The sequence below is a fragment of the Ursus americanus genome, chromosome 14, assembly GCF_024610735.1.
Source record: "Ursus americanus isolate L20-20 chromosome 14, mUrsAme1.1.p, whole genome shotgun sequence".
Lineage (NCBI taxonomy): Eukaryota > Metazoa > Chordata > Mammalia > Carnivora > Ursidae > Ursus > Ursus americanus.
Genome location: NC_142140.1, coordinates 64,736,615 through 64,758,569, shown reverse-complemented (window position 1 = coordinate 64,758,569; position 21,955 = coordinate 64,736,615). Strand labels below are relative to the sequence as shown.

Sequence of the window (21,955 nt, the reverse complement as noted above, 5' to 3'; positions counted from 1 at the left end):
TTGAATAAATATGATTTGTTAACACCAGAATCCAAAACTGTGCCACATAGTGTTTCTCTTCAGGAGTCCTTCTGCATTTAGCATTGTGTTTACTGCCTGTGCCTCATGCAGGATATTGCTGATCTGCCTGGACATTAAATGCAGGAGCACCAGGGGGTCATTTTAACAAGCAAAAGTACTTACCTCCAAACGTTTCCAAATACTCGTTGAGGCAGTGTTGATTCCCTTTGAGAAGCACTGGGTTAAAATTTTAATAAAATGTTTTCCTAAGATTAATTCACTATTCCCCCAGGCAGCAAACCATGAAAGTTAACAGAGAATAGATCCTTTCTAACTGAAACCTCACAATGCCAGGCACTCACAAAAAGAATCAATTATTTTCTATTATTTCCTATTTTCTTTTACTTCTTTTAAGGATAGAACACTAGTAATGTCTGATTGAAATATAATTGAAAGAGCAATTAATTAACATAGGCATTCTTAAATCTTGAAAGTCCTTATGCATAAATTAGATAGACACTGGGACGGGGCGGGGGGGGGGCTGTTCCAACCTTTCAAATGGTTAGTATTTTGCACTGACCAAATATTTAAAGTTGAGTAAACTGTTGCTGTCGGGTCCCCTGCACAAGCCAACAAGTAAGGCATCTGTAAAATTCCACACTGGCAAATAGTAAGTCTCATGAATTTCCATTGACTACTTGTAATAGAACACCAGCCTGATCAACACCAAGAAGAAATTGGAAAATGATGTTTCACAACTCCAGAGTGAAGTGGAAGAAGTCATTCAAGAATCACGCAATGCGGAAGAGAAGGCCAAGAAGGCCATCACTGATGTGAGCAAGCTAAGCATTGATTTCACTGACACATGTGTTACCTGACATTACTAGGTTTCCTTACTGTCTTGGTGTATTTGCTAAATAGGCGGCCATGATGGCCGAGGAGCTGAAGAAGGAGCAGGACACCAGCGCCCACCTGGAGCGCATGAAGAAGAACATGGAGCAGACGGTGAAGGACCTGCAGCACCGTCTGGATGAGGCTGAGCAGCTGGCCCTGAAGGGCGGGAAGAAGCAGATCCAGAAACTGGAGGCCAGGGTGGGTCTCTCAATCTCTCTGAATCTGGGAAGGGGAAAGGACACTCCCTCTATCTTTCTCTCTCCCTACGTATTGATGCCCATCTTTGTCCTGAGGCTGAGGACATCCGCCCAATATCTTCAGCAGGTCCTGAGCTAATTAATATCCCCCAAGACTGGCTGTATACATATCTTTCTTGGTTGCAGGTACGTGAGCTTGAAGGAGAGGTTGAAAATGAGCAGAAACGTAATGCTGAGGCTGTTAAAGGTTTGCGGAAACACGAGAGAAGAGTAAAGGAACTCACCTACCAGGTAAAGGGAATAACTTTCTAGAATAGCCAGACTTCCTGCCCAAGGGAGACTGAGAATCTGGTAACTATTTATGTGGTGCTCACAAACAGATCCACCTGAACTCGATATATAAATATAAGGGGCAAATGATAAAATTGCTTATCTCAGACCCTTTCCTAAGTTAGGAAAGGCATGGAGGCCTTTAGAAAATAGCATACCAGGGGGCGCCTGGGTGGCTCAGTCGTTACGCATCTGCCTTTGGCTCAGGGTGTGATCCCGGAGTCCTGGGATCGAGCCCCACATCAGGCTCCTCCAGTGGGAGCCTGCTTCTACCTCTCCCACTCCCCCTGCTTGTGTTCCCTCTCTCGCTGGCTGTGTCTCTCTCTGTCAAATAAATAAATAAAATCTTTTAAAAAAAAAAAATAGCATACCAGAGAAAACGATACAGGTTTTAAAGCCAGATAATCCAGGTATTAGTCCTAATTTGGCCCTCTTAATTTTTTAACTTGGGTAGGTTACTTAACACTCTAAACCTTAGTTTCATTCCCTATAAAACAGAGTAACAAGCATGGGAGGCGAGGATCAGAGATGTGTAGAATTCGCTAACACAGTGCCTGCACAGAACGGACATTTAGCAAGAGTGGCTACTGTTAATACTACGGACAAAGGCTCAGAGTTGACCAAGTTTACCTCAGGCCCACCTGCCATCAGACCAAAGTGGTTTATCTTACCACCTATAGGAGGTTCATTTCATTGTACTGAATACAGACTGTTTTTTCAAACCCCCAGACTGAGGAAGACCGCAAGAATGTTCTCAGGCTGCAGGACTTGGTAGATAAATTACAGGCAAAGGTGAAATCATACAAGAGACAAGCTGAGGAGGCTGTGAGTATCTTTAAGCCCTTGAGGGAGGAAGAAAATTTCTTTTGGGGTAGAAAATATAATAAGAGAATGTGTCAATGAGAAAAAAGCAAAGTAAGAAAATACCACTCATATTTTTTAATTGTTTTGTTTTAATTTAAATTCAATTAATATACCACTCATATTTTAAGACAGATATTATAAACATGAATTTACCCTCAAATCCTGATTACAGAATAAGACTTTAAGAGGAGATATTTTTATCATTAAGCATTTTGTAAGGGTTCTGGGAAAAAAGCAAATTTCCAAACAACCCACCTTGATAGCTGCAAAGCTATACCATCACAACTGTAGTCCATGATAAATACTCCTCTCCCTCTAGAAATGCACAAAATCAAGCGTTCTCAAGAGGCAAACATAAATCTTTTACCCCAGCTGACTCCTTCGCACACTACCAGTATCATCAGGGGCTCATCTCTCCACATATACTATGGCAAATAAGGACATGCTGGAAGATTCTCCACCCTCACTTTTCCTGACTGTTCCCCATTCTTCCAGACCCAATGTGGTAGGTCGAAGTAGACAGGAAGTCAGGAGAGGGAAGAAGGAAGGGAGAGGCTCAAATGGTAATAGGTAAAACCAACAGATGCATGTTTCTTCTCAGACGCACTTTTTCCCTTTCTCTGTATACCAGAGTCAAAATGTATGACAAAACTTGTTAAGTGAGGTTGTCTCAAAGTTGAAATTTGACCTTGCATTTACTTACTAAACTGTCCAGTTACATGGCTCTCTTCCTTCTTTCCACCCAGTCCATGTATCACAAACACATTTCACATACACATGGGTTTGACACACTAAGGCTGTCCTTCCACTTCAAAAGTATTCTTCTTTCATTCTTTAGAATGAAAAAAAAAAAATACACGACTGAAGTTACAAGTTCTGTCCAGATTTGAAGTCAGACATGGCAAACAGACCATAAGGGCATATCTGAGCTGAGGAAATGATCCTGTCTGGTGACAAGTGCAGTGAGAACCACAAAGTCTAATTCTCACAATTTTATCTTTCCTCTTAGGAGGAACAATCCAACGCTAATCTTGCTAAATTCCGCAAGCTCCAGCATGAACTGGAGGAGGCCGAGGAACGGGCTGACATTGCCGAGTCCCAGGTCAACAAGCTGCGGGTAAAGAGCCGGGAGGTTCACACGAAAATCAGTGGAGAGTGAACACAACTGCCTGATGCTGTCAAGGGGCTGAAGAAATGCACAAAATGTGCTATTCTGGGCCACTTATGATGTTTATTTTTCTCTTAATGTTGAATAAATAAAAACTCTAGTAAACTTATAAATTAAACCAAACTCATTTTTTCATTTGCAAAATTATTTACTCTCAAATACAGTTCTCACCTAGCTATTTTTTAATACTATATATGGCTTTGTAGACCATTCAGTATTTTGTACCCCCATCACCACCCAGCATCGCCTTTCCCACCCGTACCACCCACACACACACAAGTATCTTTTGCTGGACTTGATTTTATTAAACCTCTCTAGATTGTTATAAATCACTAAGGAAAACACTCCCTAAGGCTACTTCTCCAGACAGGATCCATTCACTGATCCACTCCACAAGTACTTATTGAGCATCTACTCTGTGCCAGGCACTATTCCGTGCTCTGCGGGTACAGCAGTGAGCAAAGAGAGTGTCTGCACTCTGGGAATTTACATTCTACAAGGGCAGAAAGGCAACCAACAAATAAAAAGGAACGTAATATGTCAGATGATAAGTGCTAGTGGGAAATAAAGAAGTAGGGTCGGGCTCCCTGCTCAGCGCAGAGTCTGCTTCTCCCTCTCCCTCTGCCCTGCTCATGCACGTGCAGGTGCGCTCTCTCTCAAATAAATAAAATCTTAAAAAAAAAAAAAAAAAAAGACATTTGAGCAGAGACCTGCAGGAACCAAGAGAGTAAGCCAAGTGAGTATGTGAGGTCGTAATGCTTACAGACAGAGGGAAAAACAGAAAATGCACGGGCCCTGGGGCGGGGGCAGGCTGGCATGTCTCAGGGGCTGGCGGAGAATGAGCAAGATAAAGAGTTATAAGAAAGGAACCAGGGGCCAGATCATGTAGGGTCGGAGGGCCTTTCCACAGATTTATGTCCTTAGAGTGAGATGTCAAAGCTTTGGCGGGTTTAAAGTAGAGAAGGCATATTAACACACATTTTTAAAAATTACTCTGGCTTCCCTGTTAAGACTGAAGGTGGCAAAGATGGAAACTGGGAGACTAGTTAGGAGCCTACGGTAAAATTAAAGATAACAAATGGCAGTGGCTCAGACTGGAGAAACAGCCCTGAGATGAGAGTGCAGGATGCTAGGTAAATTACGAAGGCAGCACACAAGGACATTCTGACCAACTAAATGAGGAAATCAGAGAGGAAGAGAGAGGGGAAAAAAATTTTAAGAAAGGAGGGACAAAGGATAAGACAAGAAAGAAATGGTGGAGTGCAAACATTAGGAGTTTGGTCTCCAGAAAGAGGAGAATCAGTAGAGCAAAAACAGTGACCTAGGCAAAGATCGTATTTTATGGGCTCCTGTCCCTCTTCCAGCATCTACTCCCCCCTAGCTCCCAACCCTGTCAGCTTCAGTCTTTTACACTACAAACTGTACAGCCCATGATCTCAAATATGTCTAAGATTACTAACAAAAGTTTAAAATGAAAAAAAATCAAAATAAATAAAATAAATTTTCTTAAGGAAAATTTTAGATCAAAGAGAAAACCAAAACTACAATCACAAAAACTTCGAGGAGCAACCATGAGAGTAAATCTTTGTGACCCTGGTTTTGGCAAAGATCTCTTGTCTACACCGAAAGTACAAGCCAGGAAAGAAAAAACTGATAAATTGGACTTCATCAAAATATAGTTTCTGCTCTTTGAAAACACTGTTAAACAGGATGAAAAGACAAGCCACAGACTGAAAGTATTTGCAAATTACCTCCCTGATAAAGGACTAGTACCCAGAAGATTTGAAAAAGTCTAAAAACTCAATAAAAAGAAAACAGATCACCCAATTTCTAAAGAGGCAAAAGATTTAAATAAGCATTTCACCACCTCATACCTGACAGAATGACAGGCAAGAAATAAGTGTTGGCTAGGATGTGGAAAAAAGGGAGCCCTCATGCACTGGTATCGAAAATGCAAACTGGTGCAGCCACCATGGAAAACAGTATGCAGGTTCCTCAAAAATTTTTAAATAGAACTACCCTATCATCCAGCAATTCCACTTCTGGGTATTTACCTGAAAAAACTGAAAACACTAAGTTGAAAAGATATACGCACACCCCTCCACCCCGTGTTCACGGCACCATTATTTATAATAGCCAAACTGTAATATGCAGTCTTACATGCTGTGACATCCCTTCTGTTGAATTTTTGCAATGCAGTCATAAAGAATGTCCTTTTTTGCATAAAATGTATGATGGCTTCATCAGTATTTTTAAGGGCCTTCCTAATCCTTTGATATTGAACTCCTTCTTGTGAAAAACTTATTGGATCAGGGTCATTTTCAGTTCTTCAGTTGTCTGCTTGACTCTCTCTCTCCCTCTGTCCCTCCCTTCCCCTCTCTCCCTCCCCCACCCAAGTAAATAAATCCTTTTTAAAAAATCATGATGTGGAAGAAGGGTTAATACCACAAGAAACTTTTCATCATCTCTTAAATTTTAAAGGCAGGGCACAAAATCATGTCTATTGGCTGATATCCCAGTTGTGTGTTTAAAAACTTGTTTCGAAAAATCGTGTCTATGTTCACAAATATGGGGGGAAATGCAAAAGAGTTTAGCCCCAAATTTACATAAACTCTATGCTAAAATTTTAGGAGTGATTTTAAAAATCTTCCTTTGAGGTTTGATTCTATTTTTTGGTCTTTCTATAACGTAAACACTAGTTGTGGAGAATTTTTTTAAGTTTATTTATTTAAGCAATCTCTATACCCACAGTGAGGCTTGAATTCATGACCCCGAGGATCAGAAGCCGCAAGCTCCACGGACCGAGCCAACCAGAAGACCTGGTTTTGAAATTTTTTTAAAGGTTCTTTTTTTTTTTTTTTAATAAAGAAAGAAATAAAAGTCACCTGTTCCTTGAGGAGATTTCACATCCACTTCTCATCAAAGACGTGGATATAACTGACTACAGAAAGGTGAAGAGGGAGAGGGTCATTTGATGGATGAGCCCATTAGCACAGCTGCTAAAAGCCTCTGCCCTTCATCCAAGCTTTCCGTGGGGATTAACATTCCAGGGCTAACACAGCAGCTGTCAGGGAGCAAACCTAACTTCTGCCTCCTGGCTGCGGCAGGGGTTTGGGCCCATGTCACACATACCAGCGTCCCCGGCCACCCTCACAGGTCACATTTTCCTAAGTGGGAGGCCCAAGAATCAGCCGTGGGCAGATGGAAAGAACCTTACTGAAAGGATGGACTTTACCAGCCTGATTCCTCCCTCCTGGCTCCCAGGGCCGCCTCCAAGATGCTGCTTCCGGAGCCCACAAGAAAAAACAAAGCCCGACCGGTGCTGAAGGTTAGAAAAACAGTCCCCTTGGGACGCCTGGGTGGCTCAGTCATTAAGCGTCTGCCTTGGGCTCAGGTCATGATCCCAGGGTCCTGGGATCCAGCGCCCGTGCCCCGTGGGAAGCCTGCTTCTCCCTCTCCCACTCCCCCTGCTTGTGTTCTCTCTCTCTCTCGCTCGCTCTCTCTCTGCCAAATAAATAATTTTTTTTTAAACCCACTCAGTCTGTGATATTTAAAAAAAAAACACACACAGCCCCCTTTTGGAGAAAGCGCCAGAAAGGGGCTTTTCTTAGCTTACAGCAGCCTGACCCTCGCAGGAGGGCGGGCTGTGTTCTCAGCCCCTCACAGACACTAGGGTTCAAGGCGCGCTCTGTCGGGGGAGAGGGAGGTCCTAGTTTCAAGGGTTCAAAGGCCAAGGGCTCAAACTAGGAGACAGGGTGTGAAGACCGTGGTTGGGCAGGGTGCTGCCTTGGGCTACAGAATCCTACTCTTTCTCAGGACTCGGAAAAGTAATGCCGTTGACACCCACAGACTAGAACCCAAACTGGATTTGGCACGACGTAGTATATAGCTATGTTCGATTTAACCACTCGCCATGTGGAATTTGGGGGCTCAAGATTTTCCAGAAATATTCCTCTGGCCCCGCCTTCAAATTCGCTCCCCAGTCCCAATTTCATCCCCTCCCCGCCGCACGGCCTCAGGGGGTTATTCCCTGTCACGTCCAGCACGAAAAGGTTGTGGGGATGCGGAGACACAAACCCCACACGCCTCACAGACCCCGACACACGCACACTCACCCGCCAGGTCTCGCCGTCGTCGCCTCCCGCCAGGTCCTAACCATGGCGGTGGGTCACTTCCGGCCTTTCCATCCAGCCACCGGGCTCCTCCCATGATGCCCTGGGGAGCACAGGAAATGACCCCTCCCCTCTCTGGGAATTGAAACATTGGTTGTTTCCAGTAAAGTGCTGTGTGTCTCAAAGCCCAGGGCAGGTGTATTTTCCCACGTTTTCAGAACCGTGACCCATCCATCCTGCCTCCAAACCCCAACTAGATTATACACTGAAAACCAGCTTTTTCTCCCCAATGCCTACCACAGTGTCTTCATGAGCCATTTGTTGAGTGGAGAGCAAACACCAAATTCTTTCTGTCCCTCCGACAGAGTGAAGCAGAGATGCTAATAGCGCTGACACTCAGAGCACAATAAAGAAGAATAAAGCTGCCATTATAATAACAACTGAAATTTAAAACCCGAAGTCCTTACCTTAGCCTGCAGGGCTCTAAACCATCTGGCCCCTGGCCACCTCTGCCACTTCATTCAGTGCTACGGGTTTCCCTGGCTCCCTTCGTGCCTGCCCTAATGGCCTTTTTTCCCTTCCTGTGCAGGCTCACTCACCTCCCAGAGCCTTTATTTCTGTTTCCTCTGCCTGGAATAATCTCCCTTTGATGTTCTGATGGTTTGCTCCTTCAATTCAATAGGTGTCAGCTGGAATATCACTCCTTCAGAGAAACCTTTCCCCATCAGTCTGTTTAGACAGCGCACAGCCACTATATCCTTACCCTGCTTTTCCTTTCCTTAGGAGCATTTATCACTAATTGACATCAGACAGGTGTTTGTTGTCTGTCCCTGACAACAATGCATAGGCACTTGAATGGAATCTCCGTGAAGGTAGAGACTTTGCCTATTTTGTTCCCCAGCACTTAAAATCCAGCGCATAGTAGATGCTCGATGAATGTTTGATGAATAAACGATTGAGTAAGTGCATGCTCAGTATGTTGCTGGTTCTGCGCGTTACAGCCTCAAAATTAATAGTTTCAGATATGAATTTTGTCACCATCCTGGCTCCATGGGAGATCTCAAGCTGGTTCCACGTAGCCCTATCTTAGCCAGGTTTGAGGGCTTTGCCATCATACCCCCAACAACCTTTCAGATAAGGTGATGAACTTATCTGGATTTACCCAGGACTGTACTGATTTTAAAACTGAAAGTCTCAAGAACCTCTATAATTCCACACAAACTAGGAAGGTTGCTCACCCTGCTTTCCAGTATCCAGGCTCCATCTTGCTTCTTTTATTTTATTGTTGTGTGTGACTGTGTGTTTGAGGGGGTTGCTGTTGACTTGAGAGTGTTCTGAGCCATCTGAACAGGAATTTGGCTAAACGCAGTGGGAAGGATGGGAGGCGTGGATGGACAAAGGTCAGGCTGTGGTCAGCTGGCAAGCTTTACCAAATAGCATCATAAAAGACATGAAATAACAACAAAGACCTTGTCCTGGCTTCCAGGGCCCTCTGGCACTGACAGAGAGAGCTCTAGAGAAAGCTCCAGGTTTCTAAATCTCAGGCTGTCCTTGTAACATGGCCCCACCTACTCTTCCCTTTCCCAAACCATCCGCCTCACTTCCATGATGGCATACCCTACCACGTATCCATTAATTCAATTGTCCCAAGAACCCCATGAGTTATGTTTTATTATCACCCCCGTCTTACAGATGAAGAAACAGACTCAGAAAAGTTAAATAACTTGCTGAAATTCACAGTTTAAATGACAACATCAGGATCTGGACTTCAGTATTGTGACTCTCACAGTCCACTCTTAGTTATTACTTTACAGATTTTAACCATATTTAGCCATATTAACACATTTTGGCTATGCCCAGCAAAGAATGTATACATTTTAGGGTATGTCATTTAAGACCCCCAACAGTAGTTATTAAAAGCAAGTAGTCATGCTGTTCCTCGTTCTAATGAGGCTTTAAGCAACGAAACTAACCAAACACAACTAATAGACAAAAATGACGAGCAAATGACAAGAAACCCTAACACTCGAAGGCATTGATCCAGGTTATGAGGCCAGTAAGGGAAGTCTCCAGTTTACCGAACAGACCTAGCCGGTAGGATTTCTTCCTCAAACACCATGTTCCCAGGCTATCCACACCATCTCTCCATGTTGTTTCAGAGATGGATGCCCGGTTTGTGTGTAATTCTGAGAAGCGTGTATAATTCTGAGAGCATTCGTGCCTTACAGGATCTTACAAAGCCAGAAGCAGCTGTCTTGTACTAAAAAGACAAACCGGACTTGGAGACAAAGATGTTTGTCCTAGTTCCCATTCTGCCACTGACTAGCTGTGTGACTAGTCCCTTAACCTTGCCAAAGCCTCAGTTTTCCCACATGTAAAACTGATCAATCTATCTCCTTGTTGAGATTTCAGGAGCATCTATTTAAATGATTCTCTTGATAATCCCCTATCAACTGTGTTTTGCAAAATTTCCATGTATAACACCAGCGGGGAAGAAGGGTATAGGTTGCATCTGAACAAGTTCTGAACTAGGTCTCGTGGGTTTGAAGTAGAATGGGAAGGGGGGCTGTTTCTATCTTTAGCGTTAACTAGGTACTTTGCCCAGAACCTGAATTTCTGATTCTGTAAGGTCGGAGTTGGATTAGATAATATTCTGGGTCCCCTCTGGTTCTGGAATCTAATATTCTCACCCAAATCTTTAATTAGGCAATTCCGATGGGCATTAGTGTCATTCACTAATGTACTGGTTCTACGACATTCACCCAGAAATTTCTGTTTCTGGCTGAGAAACTTCCTGTTGCTTTTTGAAATTTCATCTGTTACATAAGCTCTTACATAGCTGTAAGGGGTAAGGTATGATTCCACCATCAGCACAATTAATTGCCCTTTGTTCTCAAGTAGCCCTCTGAGGAATGACCTTCGTCACACTTGTTTCCTAGTCCTCTCTATTTGGCCCTGCTACTGCTCTCTCTCTCCTTCTTGCACCATCGAAATTTACAGTTCCTCTGAATGCATCTTGTGTAGTGATTGGTGGAGAGATTTGCTCCTAGGAAAACCAGGAAACCTTTTTCCTCCTCCTTAACACCTGCTCACTCCTTAATCCCTTGCCTTCAAAGCTTCCACCCCCACCATCCTGCTGACATGAATGTCAAGATCACCTCCGTGACCAATCCAATGCCCTTTTTGGGTCTTGTTTTTCTCTGGCTTCTCTGCAGTGCTCTCCGTGAGATCCTCTCTCTTGAAAATATCACCTCCCTTGACTTCTTTTGACACTAATAATAAAGCTCCCTTCGTCTTCGAGTGGACAAACTGATTTTGTAACGAGAAGGGAGAAAGCCCTCCTTCACAGAACTCGTCTCAGGTGTGGGACAGATGGGAAGATGGTGTGCTGTGTGAGCTATGGACTATGGGGGATAGCAGTGGGATAAAGATAAGACCCCCCAAAGGGCGTATGAGTATAAAAATAGGTGGTCACCAAACTTGCTAAGGCCAAAAGAGGCCTTCTTTACTTGAGGACGTTTATTTTTTTTGAGTAACCAGATGAATAAAATAGGAATAGAGGTCGATGGCAGAGCTAAAAGACTCCCATAACAGAGGGACAGCTGAGTACCAGCAGTGGTTGGGGGAGACACCCCAGGAGAAGAAACAAAATAAACCACCAGCATCCGTGTGAAGGAAAATGGACTTCGTAGAGTGATATTTCTCTTCCTTTTTTTAAGACTTTATTTATTTTATTTATTTATTTATTTATTTATTTATTTATTTGAGAGAGAGAAAGAGAGAGCACAAGCAGGGGGAGCAGCAGAGGGAGAGGGAGAAGCAGACTCCCCGCTGAGTAGGGAGCCTGACACAGGGCTCGATCCCACAACCCTGGGACCATGACCTGAGCTGAAGGCTGACACTTAACTGACCGAGCCACCCAGGCACCCCTAGAGTGACATTTCTGATGCACACTTTGAATACTTAACTCTAGGGTATGAAATATAACCCTCTTCCGTGTCTCCCCTACAAAACCTTCAGTAAAGTCCACATTGCTCACTTGGGTTTTTGACGCTAAAGGATTATCTGCTTCGGTCTATGTCAAGGACGACACAGATGGAAACATAATGTTTGGCATGGGCTGGAAACAGACTGCATGCAGAGACAGCCATATCTAGATGGAGATGACAGTATTTCGTTTGATCCCCCACACCATCCTCATTGCTTGGGCAGAAACAGAATTATCTGCATGTTTTTGCAGCTACAGGGAAAACAACATAGTGGCTAAAAGAGGTAATGTGATTTGCCAAAGTCAATAAACGGCAGAAGTAAAATATGGACCCATGCGTTCTTTTGGCTTCAACAAGACCTCACTCAGTTATTTGCTTATCTACAGAATAACTTTTTCTCCCCATTCTTTCTGTCTTCATTCCCTCCTCCCACGTCCTAAACATGCAGCCTTCATCTGAGAGCTCAACCTCCTTAATGAGTTCAAGGGTCACCCCATATAGATGAAAGCCCCCCCCCACTGCCCCCTTCCCCATAGACCTACCTCCCCATAGACCAACCTTGTATTCTTTAAACTTTGAACGCTTGTCTCTCCCTCCTGTCATCTCAGCCTCAATACGGCAAAAACGTAAACTCATCTTTCCCCTCTTCTGTATTTCCTCTGGACTGGGGTCATAGCCCCTAGATTCCCGGGCTGAAATGAGGGCCAGAAGAAAGGCAGGAAAGGTGCCTGGCAGTCATCAAAATCCTGTGGCTCCTGCCTTCAGGGTATTCCTTGCATTTTCTCTTTCCTTTCATTTTTTTTTTCTTAAATAGGCACCACACCCAATACGGAGCCCAACGTGGGGCTTGAACTCACGACCCTGAGATCAAGACCTGAGCTGAGATCAACAGTCAGACGCTTAACTGACTGAGCCACCCGGGCGCCTTTAAAAGGAAAGGGAATTTCCTTTTAAATCTCATTTCTATCTTACTTAATCAAGGCCCTCTTCCTTTGACACCATGATCATTTTTTGTATTCAATGCAAGTAGATTTTAATATATTGATATAACATGAAGTGAAGACTTCAGAAAATAAGCCTACAGCTCACAGAGGTCTTTTCACCTCCGGGGTTTAAAACTTTTCTCTTCTTGCTATGCTTACGTGGCACAGGGAGGCAGAAAAGCTTTGATCCACATAATGCTTGTCTCCTTGAATCTGCAGGTTGGATTCAGAGACAACCACTGTGACAGCCAGCCCTCCAGTGCTGCGGAGAGATCTCAGACAGATCTGAGATCGTAGGGACATCCAGGGAATAATTCCAACTCTCTAACTGCCTGCCTGCCCCACAGGTTCTGATGAGCCTGTGTAATCATTTGTACAAGTTCTACAAGGTTTTTTAAATAGTTGCTAAATGGCTCTAGGCTCCCCTGGGTTCTCTCCTGTCCATTAAATCCTACCATCAGTTCGAGAATCATCTTCAAATACATATACATACATATGTTCACTTTTCTACTTAGAAACTCAAGACGTTCCCCAGTGTTCACAGAACAATATCCTGACACTTCACTGGGCCTTGGAAGCTCTTCACAGATGAGCCCAGCTCACCTGTCAGCTCTCTACCTCCATACTACCCACCCCCCCACCAAACCTCTGCTCTAGGCGTGCCCGACCAACGTTCCCGAAACACACCCAGGGCACTCTTGTTTCAAATCCATGATCCCTAAGCCTAGAACCTCCTCCCTCTTCCTCTCACCCATGTAATAGTCCCCCTTCTTTAAGACAGGACACAGAATAGGGGCGCCTGGGTGGCTCAGTCAGTTAAGCATCCAACTCTTGATTTCGGTTCAGGTGATGTTCTCGGGGTGGTACGATCGAGCCCCAAGTCAGGCTCCACACTCAGCTGGGACTCTGCTTGAGATTCCCTCTCTCCCTCTCTCTCTGCCCCTCCCCTGCTTGTGCTCATTCTCTCTCTCTCTCTAATAAATAAATAAATCTTAAAAAAAAAAAGATAGCACAGAGAATAAAGGAGAAAGCAAGGCTTTGGAATCAGAAACGCTGGATTTCAGTTCTAGTTCTATTGCCCACCTACTGTGGGGTCTTTTGGCCAATCCCTTAACCCTCTTTGGCCTCAGTTTCCCCTTTTGGAAAATGGGAATAATAATAACCTGAATATGAATACTATAAACCCCTCAGGCTTGTAGAGAAAATTAAACATAATAAAATATGCAAAACTGCTGTGTGAAGTACTACAAGAAGGTCATGGTGATCTCTACAGCTCCCACTCCCGTCCAGATTTCTTCCTCTTCCAAAGCAGTATCACTACATCGATAACAATTCTGATCAGATTTCGCATACACAACATGCTTTCGGGGTTTCAAATGCCCTGTACCTACATCTAATCGCATCCCACGCATTTTGGCACTTAGGTTGACCTCGGTAAAGCAGCTTATCCATATTCCCTATACAGGCTCTGTCTCCACATCCTTTATCAGCTCCTTGGGGCACCGACCCTGCTCCACGTCCCTATCTCCCACTGCAAGCGCGGAGCCCCGTGCCTCGCAGGCACTCCAAACTGATGTGCTTACAAAAGCGAAAGGTTATAGGCACAGGCTCTCAAGTCAGAGGTTGAGCAAAAGTTACTCCTCTTTCTTCACTGAGAGGCGGCTCCGAGCCCTGAATACGCGAATATTTGCGGTGAATCTCTGAGGCAGGGAACAGGGTTTGCCACGTTTCCTAAACTCAGTTAACTACTTTATTTCACAGCTTCCCTCCGAACCAGCATTCTGTCAAACCCGCTTCGGAAAACACCATGCAGAGGTCCTATTCCCTTCTGTTCCTCCTTTATTGACAATGCTATCCTGACTCACACCAATTGTCCTTTGGCAATCCCCCACCTGTACGAGACAATCCACAGGAGGACTGAATGAGAATCTTGATTCAGCAAACACTGCTCAGATACGATTGAAATTCTGTATCTGTACTGTATCAGTACAGTCATTCCGTACTGGTGTCAGTGGCTGTGAGTTCCTATACATTCGACCATCACTTACGTTTTAACAAAAAACAAAAAAACAAAAAAATCCCCCAAGCAACCATAAAAGTTGTCACAAAGACCGTGTATTTTCATTAGAACTCCAAAACGTTACTTGAAACTTACTGACTCTTACTTCAGCCTAATCCCAATGAATTTTGTAATCTGTTTCCCAGTCTACGGCAGATTCGAAAAAGCAAACTCAGGCTAGTAGAGGCAAGCATACTAACCACACCTGAGAGGCTGGCCATGAAGGTGAAGAAATAAAAAACTAAAAAATAAACACAATTCATAACAATCTAGAAACAATCAGTGCAGGGAAAAACCCACCAAAAAAACCCAATATCCCAGATGACCGCATTCCATCATCTCCCAGACAGCTGAGTGACCCAGAAAAAGTTAAATTCTATTCAAGATACAGATTTAAGAGCACAAGATGATACCTAATACATTTTAGAAAGCTCTCCTTCATCAGTGGATTTTTTTTGTATAAATAAATAAATAATGCTGGGTATGTTAAATGGTCCATGTTAAATTTTCCAGAAATTTCTGAGAACAGGTGCACACCATCTCACGTCAGTGCTAGATGGTTGAGATGGAGTTGCGGTCCGTGCTATTGATTGCCCATTGCTTGACAATTCGTCCTGTGGCTCTGCCCTTCCCTGACCTTCTTAGCACACTCTGCCCCAGTGCACTCAGCCCCTAGGACTCTCTAAGTCTCAAAGATCTGTGTCCAACGTCAAAATCCCTACGCAGCTGACTTGGCATTATCCAGCCTCCGCTGGTCATTTATCCAAGTAATTTAACAAGAGTGAGAGATCAGGGCTACGACGCATTTACATCTCATAAGTAAATGGTGATCCCCCAAATATAGCCAAGTTAGAGTGCTGGGCTGGCAGATTTGGGAGTATAAAGAGAGCTGGGGGCCCACACTCTTGAAACTGCTTCGCTACAGCATCTCAAGGTAAGTGCCCACAAGTGCCCACTTGTTTGCTCCATGTAGCTGTGATTAAACCTGATCAGGTTACTGCTCAAGGAGGACCAACCACACTGTAGTGTTTATTGAAGACCTACTAAGTGTGAGGTCCGGTGTTAAGGGCAAAATGGGTGACAAAACGGCAAGACGGGTAATTGCCTTTCAACAAAAAATAATAACCATAACCTGCAGAATAAAACAGAATATGATGCTTGACACCCCCTCTCCTGATGGTTTAGGTCAGTGTTATACCATGCAGTTACCAACCAAACATGTTAATTTGTGGTATATTTTCTGCAATTGCCTTGAAGTATTATTTGAAATTTTTAAGGCTACTGGAAATTTTGTCCCCATGTCAGGATTTCTGGGAGATGATTGCAGGAAGACTTTCTCCCAAGCATTTGATTCATCCCAGGATTAACCATAGTCTGGTCATGATTGGCTGGTTTCCAGACTGGTCTTGCACGACATACCTTGTGAATTGTGGGCTGGGTTATGTCTGACACTGAAGGAACATCCAGGCTTGGGAGGCTTATGACATTTCGATTCCCGGCCACCATCTCTACCAGAGTACTTTCCTCATACGTTCACAGGGCTAAGAGGAATCTTGGAGCTGTTTCTGGTCCAACTAAGAAGAAACCAAAGTTCAAAGAAATTACAAGAGCTTCTTAACAGAGCCGGTATTAAGAGACTGAGATTCTGTCTCCAAGTCTTACTTCTTTTAAACTAAGGATTCGGGATATAATACGTAACCATTTCATTTTTTCCCTGAAAAAATTTGGTAAGACTTTTAGGGGATAGCTGGAGATTATCAGAGACTCATAAGAGAAAGAGAAGGAAGGGACAACTAAAAGAGTAAGCCAAGTGTTGAAATGTCTCTTCCTGCCCAAATGGCATTTCATGACATGTTCCCCTTGGTTCCACAAAAGCACTGCGTAATAAATGGGAAGTTTCTTTAAATTAAAATTGATGTTGAAATTTTTCTGAGTCTCACAGCTCCTGGATATCATCACGTATGTCATAAACTCCTGGACTGGAGATACCTTAGTCCTAGATGAATTTTCAGTTGCCTTACCTACCCTCATCTTCTCTAGGAGGATTTAGAATACTTAAAGGAGTGCCCTTCCTAGACCCCTTAAAGGAGCCTTCCTACAATTCACCACTTTCTCTTACTGCCAAAAGAATTTGTTTACTGGCTCCAAGCATCCAGGTTACAATTTGGATCATCCCCCCTCCCTCCTTTCTTTTTTTCCTGACCATTCACAGCACCCTACTCTCAGCCTAAAGCATCATCTAAGTCCCCATAACATTTCATTTAGGCACTTTGAGAACTGGTGTTACTCTTCCTCGTTCGAAGATTTGTTTGACCATTTCTCTTAACCCTTACTAAATTTTGCTTTCATGTAGGGCAGAGACAGTCTTTTCTCTACACCTCGTCTTAAGGAGCTGACGTGGTACTTTGCACACACAGGAGATACTTTGTTAAAATATATTAATCATATGTTGTATTTAACCCATTATTTAAAGAATAATCATTTAACCAAAGGGGGAAAATGGCCAATTTAATTCCATCCCACATCTACTGTGTACCTAATTAAAAGTAGAACTTGGAGCAAACACAGTTTTTATATTTATTTAAACTTTTTGTGGTTCATTTGGTCTTTGTTTTTGTTTGGTTTTGGTTTCTGAAATAACTCCCAAGAAGACACTTTGATCCTGAAGGAAACTGACCATCACTTTGGAAACCAAGAAGGTAAGAGTTAATTTCAACCAGATTGGGGAATGCAATAATTGAAATTAGCAAATATTGTTTCACATATTTTCATTCTTACTGCATTCATGAGAAGCTGGAAATTGAGGAAATTGAAGCCAATTACTTAAGTATTCATAAGGCAGATTTCAAAATATGTAAGTTTTACCAAAAGAAGAATCGTTCCCCAAATTTGCTTATTATAGTAATAGGCATAAAACACAGTGCAGATTTTTGACCTGCAAGTTCCAGGTCACTATAGTTGGTTGGCCCAGAACATAATGCTTATACTGTCATGATTCTGTTTTCACACACGAGCTAACCTGCTGTTCCTTGAGCAGAGGAATCTGCACCCTTGAATCTACCCAGCTGTGCCTTTACTTACAAATAATGCTGAGAGAATAAAGAGAGATTAGTTCAAACCTACACTCAGGATGGTAATTAAAAAAAATAAAAATAAACCCCTTTCCTTGCCGCCCCCTCTCCTGCAAAATGTGTGTTTAGTAGAGACAATTCTGGCTGAATTAGGACCAAGGAAAGCAAAGTATGATTGAGACATGACGCCTGATTGCTGACAAGATAGAGTGGCTGAGAAATCCCCAGGGGAGGGACAAAAGTCAAGAGCAAAGTCAGGTGCCCTGACAGTAAACAGAGGAAGGGGGAGCACTCAGAAGGTGGCAAATGGAGGTTAGGTGGGCTGGGATGGCTGTCTCAATGAGAAGACCCCTAAAGACAGGAACAGAGTTGGTCATTGAAGGGACACAGCTAGGCAGCGATATAAGCAGGCCAAGCTTTTGGAACTGAGAAGGAGCTAATTAGAGGACTTTGGGAGGGTAGAGTCCAGGGGCACCATGAGTCACGCCTGGAGATTTGGATCAGACCTAACAAGGCAAAGCTTATCAGCCAAGAATGAATGGTTTTATCGTTGGGTCCCAGAACACAGGTGCATAAATATGGCGAGAAGATTTGACTTAGCAACCGCACGCAGGCAGAGGATTGAGGGGCTTTGCTAGATGGTGAGCGGTGAGTCAGCAGTGGGATGACACTGCCAGAAGGCAGTCACCACCTCGGGCATTACACCTGGGTCAAGAGAGGTGAGGGCACAGGCTGCCGGAGGGCGACATGTGGTTTGGATGTCACACTTTGGGAGATTAACAGGAGTGAGGTCACCATGACAGGAAAGGAGATGCAGAAGCACATCACGGAAGAAGCAGATGAAGATACAGCTGGGGCTGTGCAGCGTGGAGAAATAAAGCAAAGGAGAACGCAGAGAAGCCATCACATGGGAGCAGAGTCGTCCTGTGCGAAGGCGGTTTGACCTCCTTCTGCTGGTACCGAGAGCCGGAATGAAGGACCGACTATCTTCAGGTTCCAGGAAGCCAGATTTCAATCTCATGCAAGAAGAATCTTCCACCTGCGAAAACTGCCCAAAAGGAAAAGAGCTGTCTGCCCCTGAAGGTGTTCAATAGGCAGGATAACGCCTTTGCGAGAATATTGCTGACACGACTCGTGTCTCATCTAGGTAGTAAGATTGGGAGATACTGGGTTCTGAGTCCTGGTGAGAATAGCGGCCAAAAGGAGAAAAGTCTGCACCTCCAAACGGGGCGTGATTTGAAACCCACACGAAAGTCTTGTTTCTCAGAGATGCCTAAAATTGAACTTGACCAAGAGCTATTACGGTTTCCCCCCAACTTCAGGCTTAATTCTTTTTTTTTTTTTTAAAGATTTTATTTATTTATTTATTTATTTATTTGTCAGAGAGAGAGTCACAGCACAAGCAGGAGGAGCAGAGGGAGAGGGAGAAGCAGGCTCCCCGCTGAGCAGGGACTCCCCATGCAGGACTTGATCCCAGGACCCTGAGATCATGACCTGAACTGAAGGCAGACGCTTCACCGACTGAGGCACCCAGGTGACCCTCCTTAGATTTGTTTGTTAAAGTCACCCCACCCTGTATGCTTGCTATGAAAATGTAGACCATCAGCTGAGACATTTGTTAGGTATTCAGAATTTCAACCCCACCCCAGACCTGCTGAATTAGAACACGCATTTCAGAAAGACGCCCAGTTGCATTCATACTCACACTAACGCGTGAGAAACACTGCCTTGTATCACCAGCATAAACAGATAGAACATATATTACCCTACGCAATCAATTTTAATTTTTTTTGCATTTTTCACAAAATATTATCTCTGAACTTGAAGAGCATTTTACAATCAATGAAACGAGTACTGTCATGAGATGCATTTTTTCTTTATTTCTGAAACTCAACATAATTTCTCTTACAATTGATGACAATTCAACTTTGATAAAATAATAGATTTAATGAACACATCATTAAAATTAAGAAATACTTGCCTGAAGTCGTTTTATGCATGACCAACGGGACCATGCCATGGTGTTAGGAAGCAAAATCATGACTAAGCTAGTGATTCCCAAACATCACAGGGTTTGAGGCTCTTGGAAAAATGGAAATTCCCAGCCACAGAGATTCTATTGCAGATGAATTAGATGTAGATCCTTTTCCAACATTTTGGGTACATGCTTAATGCTAAGTCATGCTAAATTATGTTCGGTTATAAACCTACAACCTAGGCGGCACCTGGGTGGCACAGTCGTTAAGCGTCTGCCTTCGGCTCAGGGCGTGATCCCAGCGTTCTGGGATCGAGCCCCGCATCAGGCTTCTCCGCTGGGAGCCTGCTTCTCCCTCTCCCACTCCTGCTGCTTGTGTTCCCTCTCTTGCTGGCTGTCTCTCTCTCTCTGTCAAATAAATAAATAAAATCTTTAAAAAAAAAAAAAAAAAGGAAGGGGCGCCTGGGTGGCACAGCGGTTAAGCGTCTGCCTTCGGCTCAGGGCGTGATTCCGGAGTTCTGGGATCGAGCCCCACGTCAGGCTCTTCCACTATGAGCCTGCTTCTTCCTCTCCCACTCCCCCTGCTTGTGTTCCCTCTCTCGCTGGCTGTCTCTCTCTCTGTTGAATAAATAAATAAAATCTTTAAAAAATAAATAAATAAATAAAATTTTTAAAAAAAGGAAAAGGAAACCTACAACCTGACAAGATTCCCTCATAGTACCACCATTCTCAAGAGTGCCCCCTGGATCTTTGAAGATCTCTAAGAACTTTGCAGGAGGAACATGAGATCCAAACAATTTTCATAATGATACCCAGACCCTCTGCCTTTTTTCACTCTCTTAACCTAATGATGCAAAGTCAAGGCAAATCAAACTTCTGATGCTTTATTATAAATCAAGGAATGGCACCAAGCCAGACTAATAGTCATTGTCATGCAAAACAATTTATTTTATTTAAAAATTTTTACTTTAGGCTGGTGATGGGTAGTAAGGAGGGCACGTATTGCATGGTGCACTGGGTGTTATATGCAACTAATGAGTCCTCAAACTTTACATCAAAAAAAATTTTTTAATTTAAAAAATTTAAAAAATTTAAAATAAATAAATAAAAATTTTTACTTAAAAATTCCTTAAAATTTCCAGCAGCAAAAATTATTAACTTTAGTATAATTCAATTCTTGCATACATGTACTCATAATTACTCTCTGTGATGAAATGGGAGGTCTGCATAAGGTACTCCAGCTCATACTGGAGTTTGATGGTCGTCTCGAAGAAACGCACATGTATGGTTGTCTGAGTTGCAATATCAACTAGCCACTTTGTTCATGCAGCCCCGTTACTACTTGAAAGAACTTCTAGTGTGCTTATTATTTCAAGGAAAACAACTGACAGCATTTGTTACTGATGATAACATTTGAGCTCTCAACAAGAATTAGAATTTTGGAAACGTGCAACTGCTACCACTAACTTGACCATTTCCTAATACTTAAAGAATTTTCTAATGAAATCAGTGGAGATATTAATGATTGTGATTGTTTTATATTCTATAATGAAACGTGTCAACATTCAGAAGTTCTTTTTTTTATAATAATATTTTTGTATTGTATTATGTTAGTCACCATACAGTACATCCCTGGTTTTTGATGTAAAGTTCGATGATTCATTAGTTGTGTATAACACCCAGTGCACCATGCAATACGTGCCCTCCTTACTACTCATCACCAGTCTATCCCATTCCCCCACTCCCCTCCCCTCTGAAGCCCTCAGTTTGTTTCTCAGAGTCCATAGTCTCTCATGCTTCGTTCCCCCTTCTGATTACCCCCCCTTTCTTTAAAACATTCAGAAGTTCTGTATAACTCCATGAACCAATATTTTCCAAATGACTAATGTATGATGTTCATACCTGGGGAAAGATCCATCCAAAGTTGAAATACAGACCAATGGATTATAACATAACAGAGTACAAAATATTCATGGATACAGTTTCAGATTTTATTCCACATTGCAATTAGCCTTTAAGAAACTACCACTTGTCAAGTTCTGGCATAATATCTATGAAAAATATGCAAAATTATTTGAAAAGACAACAAAGGGGCACACTTGGCTGGCTCCGTCGGTTAGGCACGAGACTCTTGGTCTTGGGGTCATGATTCAAGCCCCATGTTAGGTGCAGAGATTACATAAATAAATACAAACATACATGTTTAAAAGAAAAGACAATGAAAATACTCTTTCCTTTTCCAAATTACATAACTGTGTAAGGGTGGATTGTCTGTATTTACTTTAACCAAAAACACCCACAAAAAACAAAAAG

At 43.1% G+C, this 21,955-nt stretch overlaps 1 protein-coding gene across 1 annotated transcript in view; it reads left to right on the top strand.

The window, feature by feature from the left end:
- LOC123792086 (myosin-8) overlaps nt 1-3,553 on the top strand; it is a 28,672-nt gene extending 25,119 nt beyond the window's left edge. Inside the window, exons 35-39 of the mRNA XM_045797238.2 lie at nt 708-833; nt 922-1,092; nt 1,278-1,382; nt 2,151-2,246; nt 3,295-3,553. Coding sequence (XP_045653194.2) covers nt 708-833; nt 922-1,092; nt 1,278-1,382; nt 2,151-2,246; nt 3,295-3,444 — 648 coding nt within the window. The 3' untranslated portion in view covers nt 3,445-3,553. The remainder of the gene's footprint in view (nt 1-707; nt 834-921; nt 1,093-1,277; nt 1,383-2,150; nt 2,247-3,294) is intronic.
- The last annotated feature ends 18,402 nt before the right edge of the window (nt 3,554-21,955 follow it).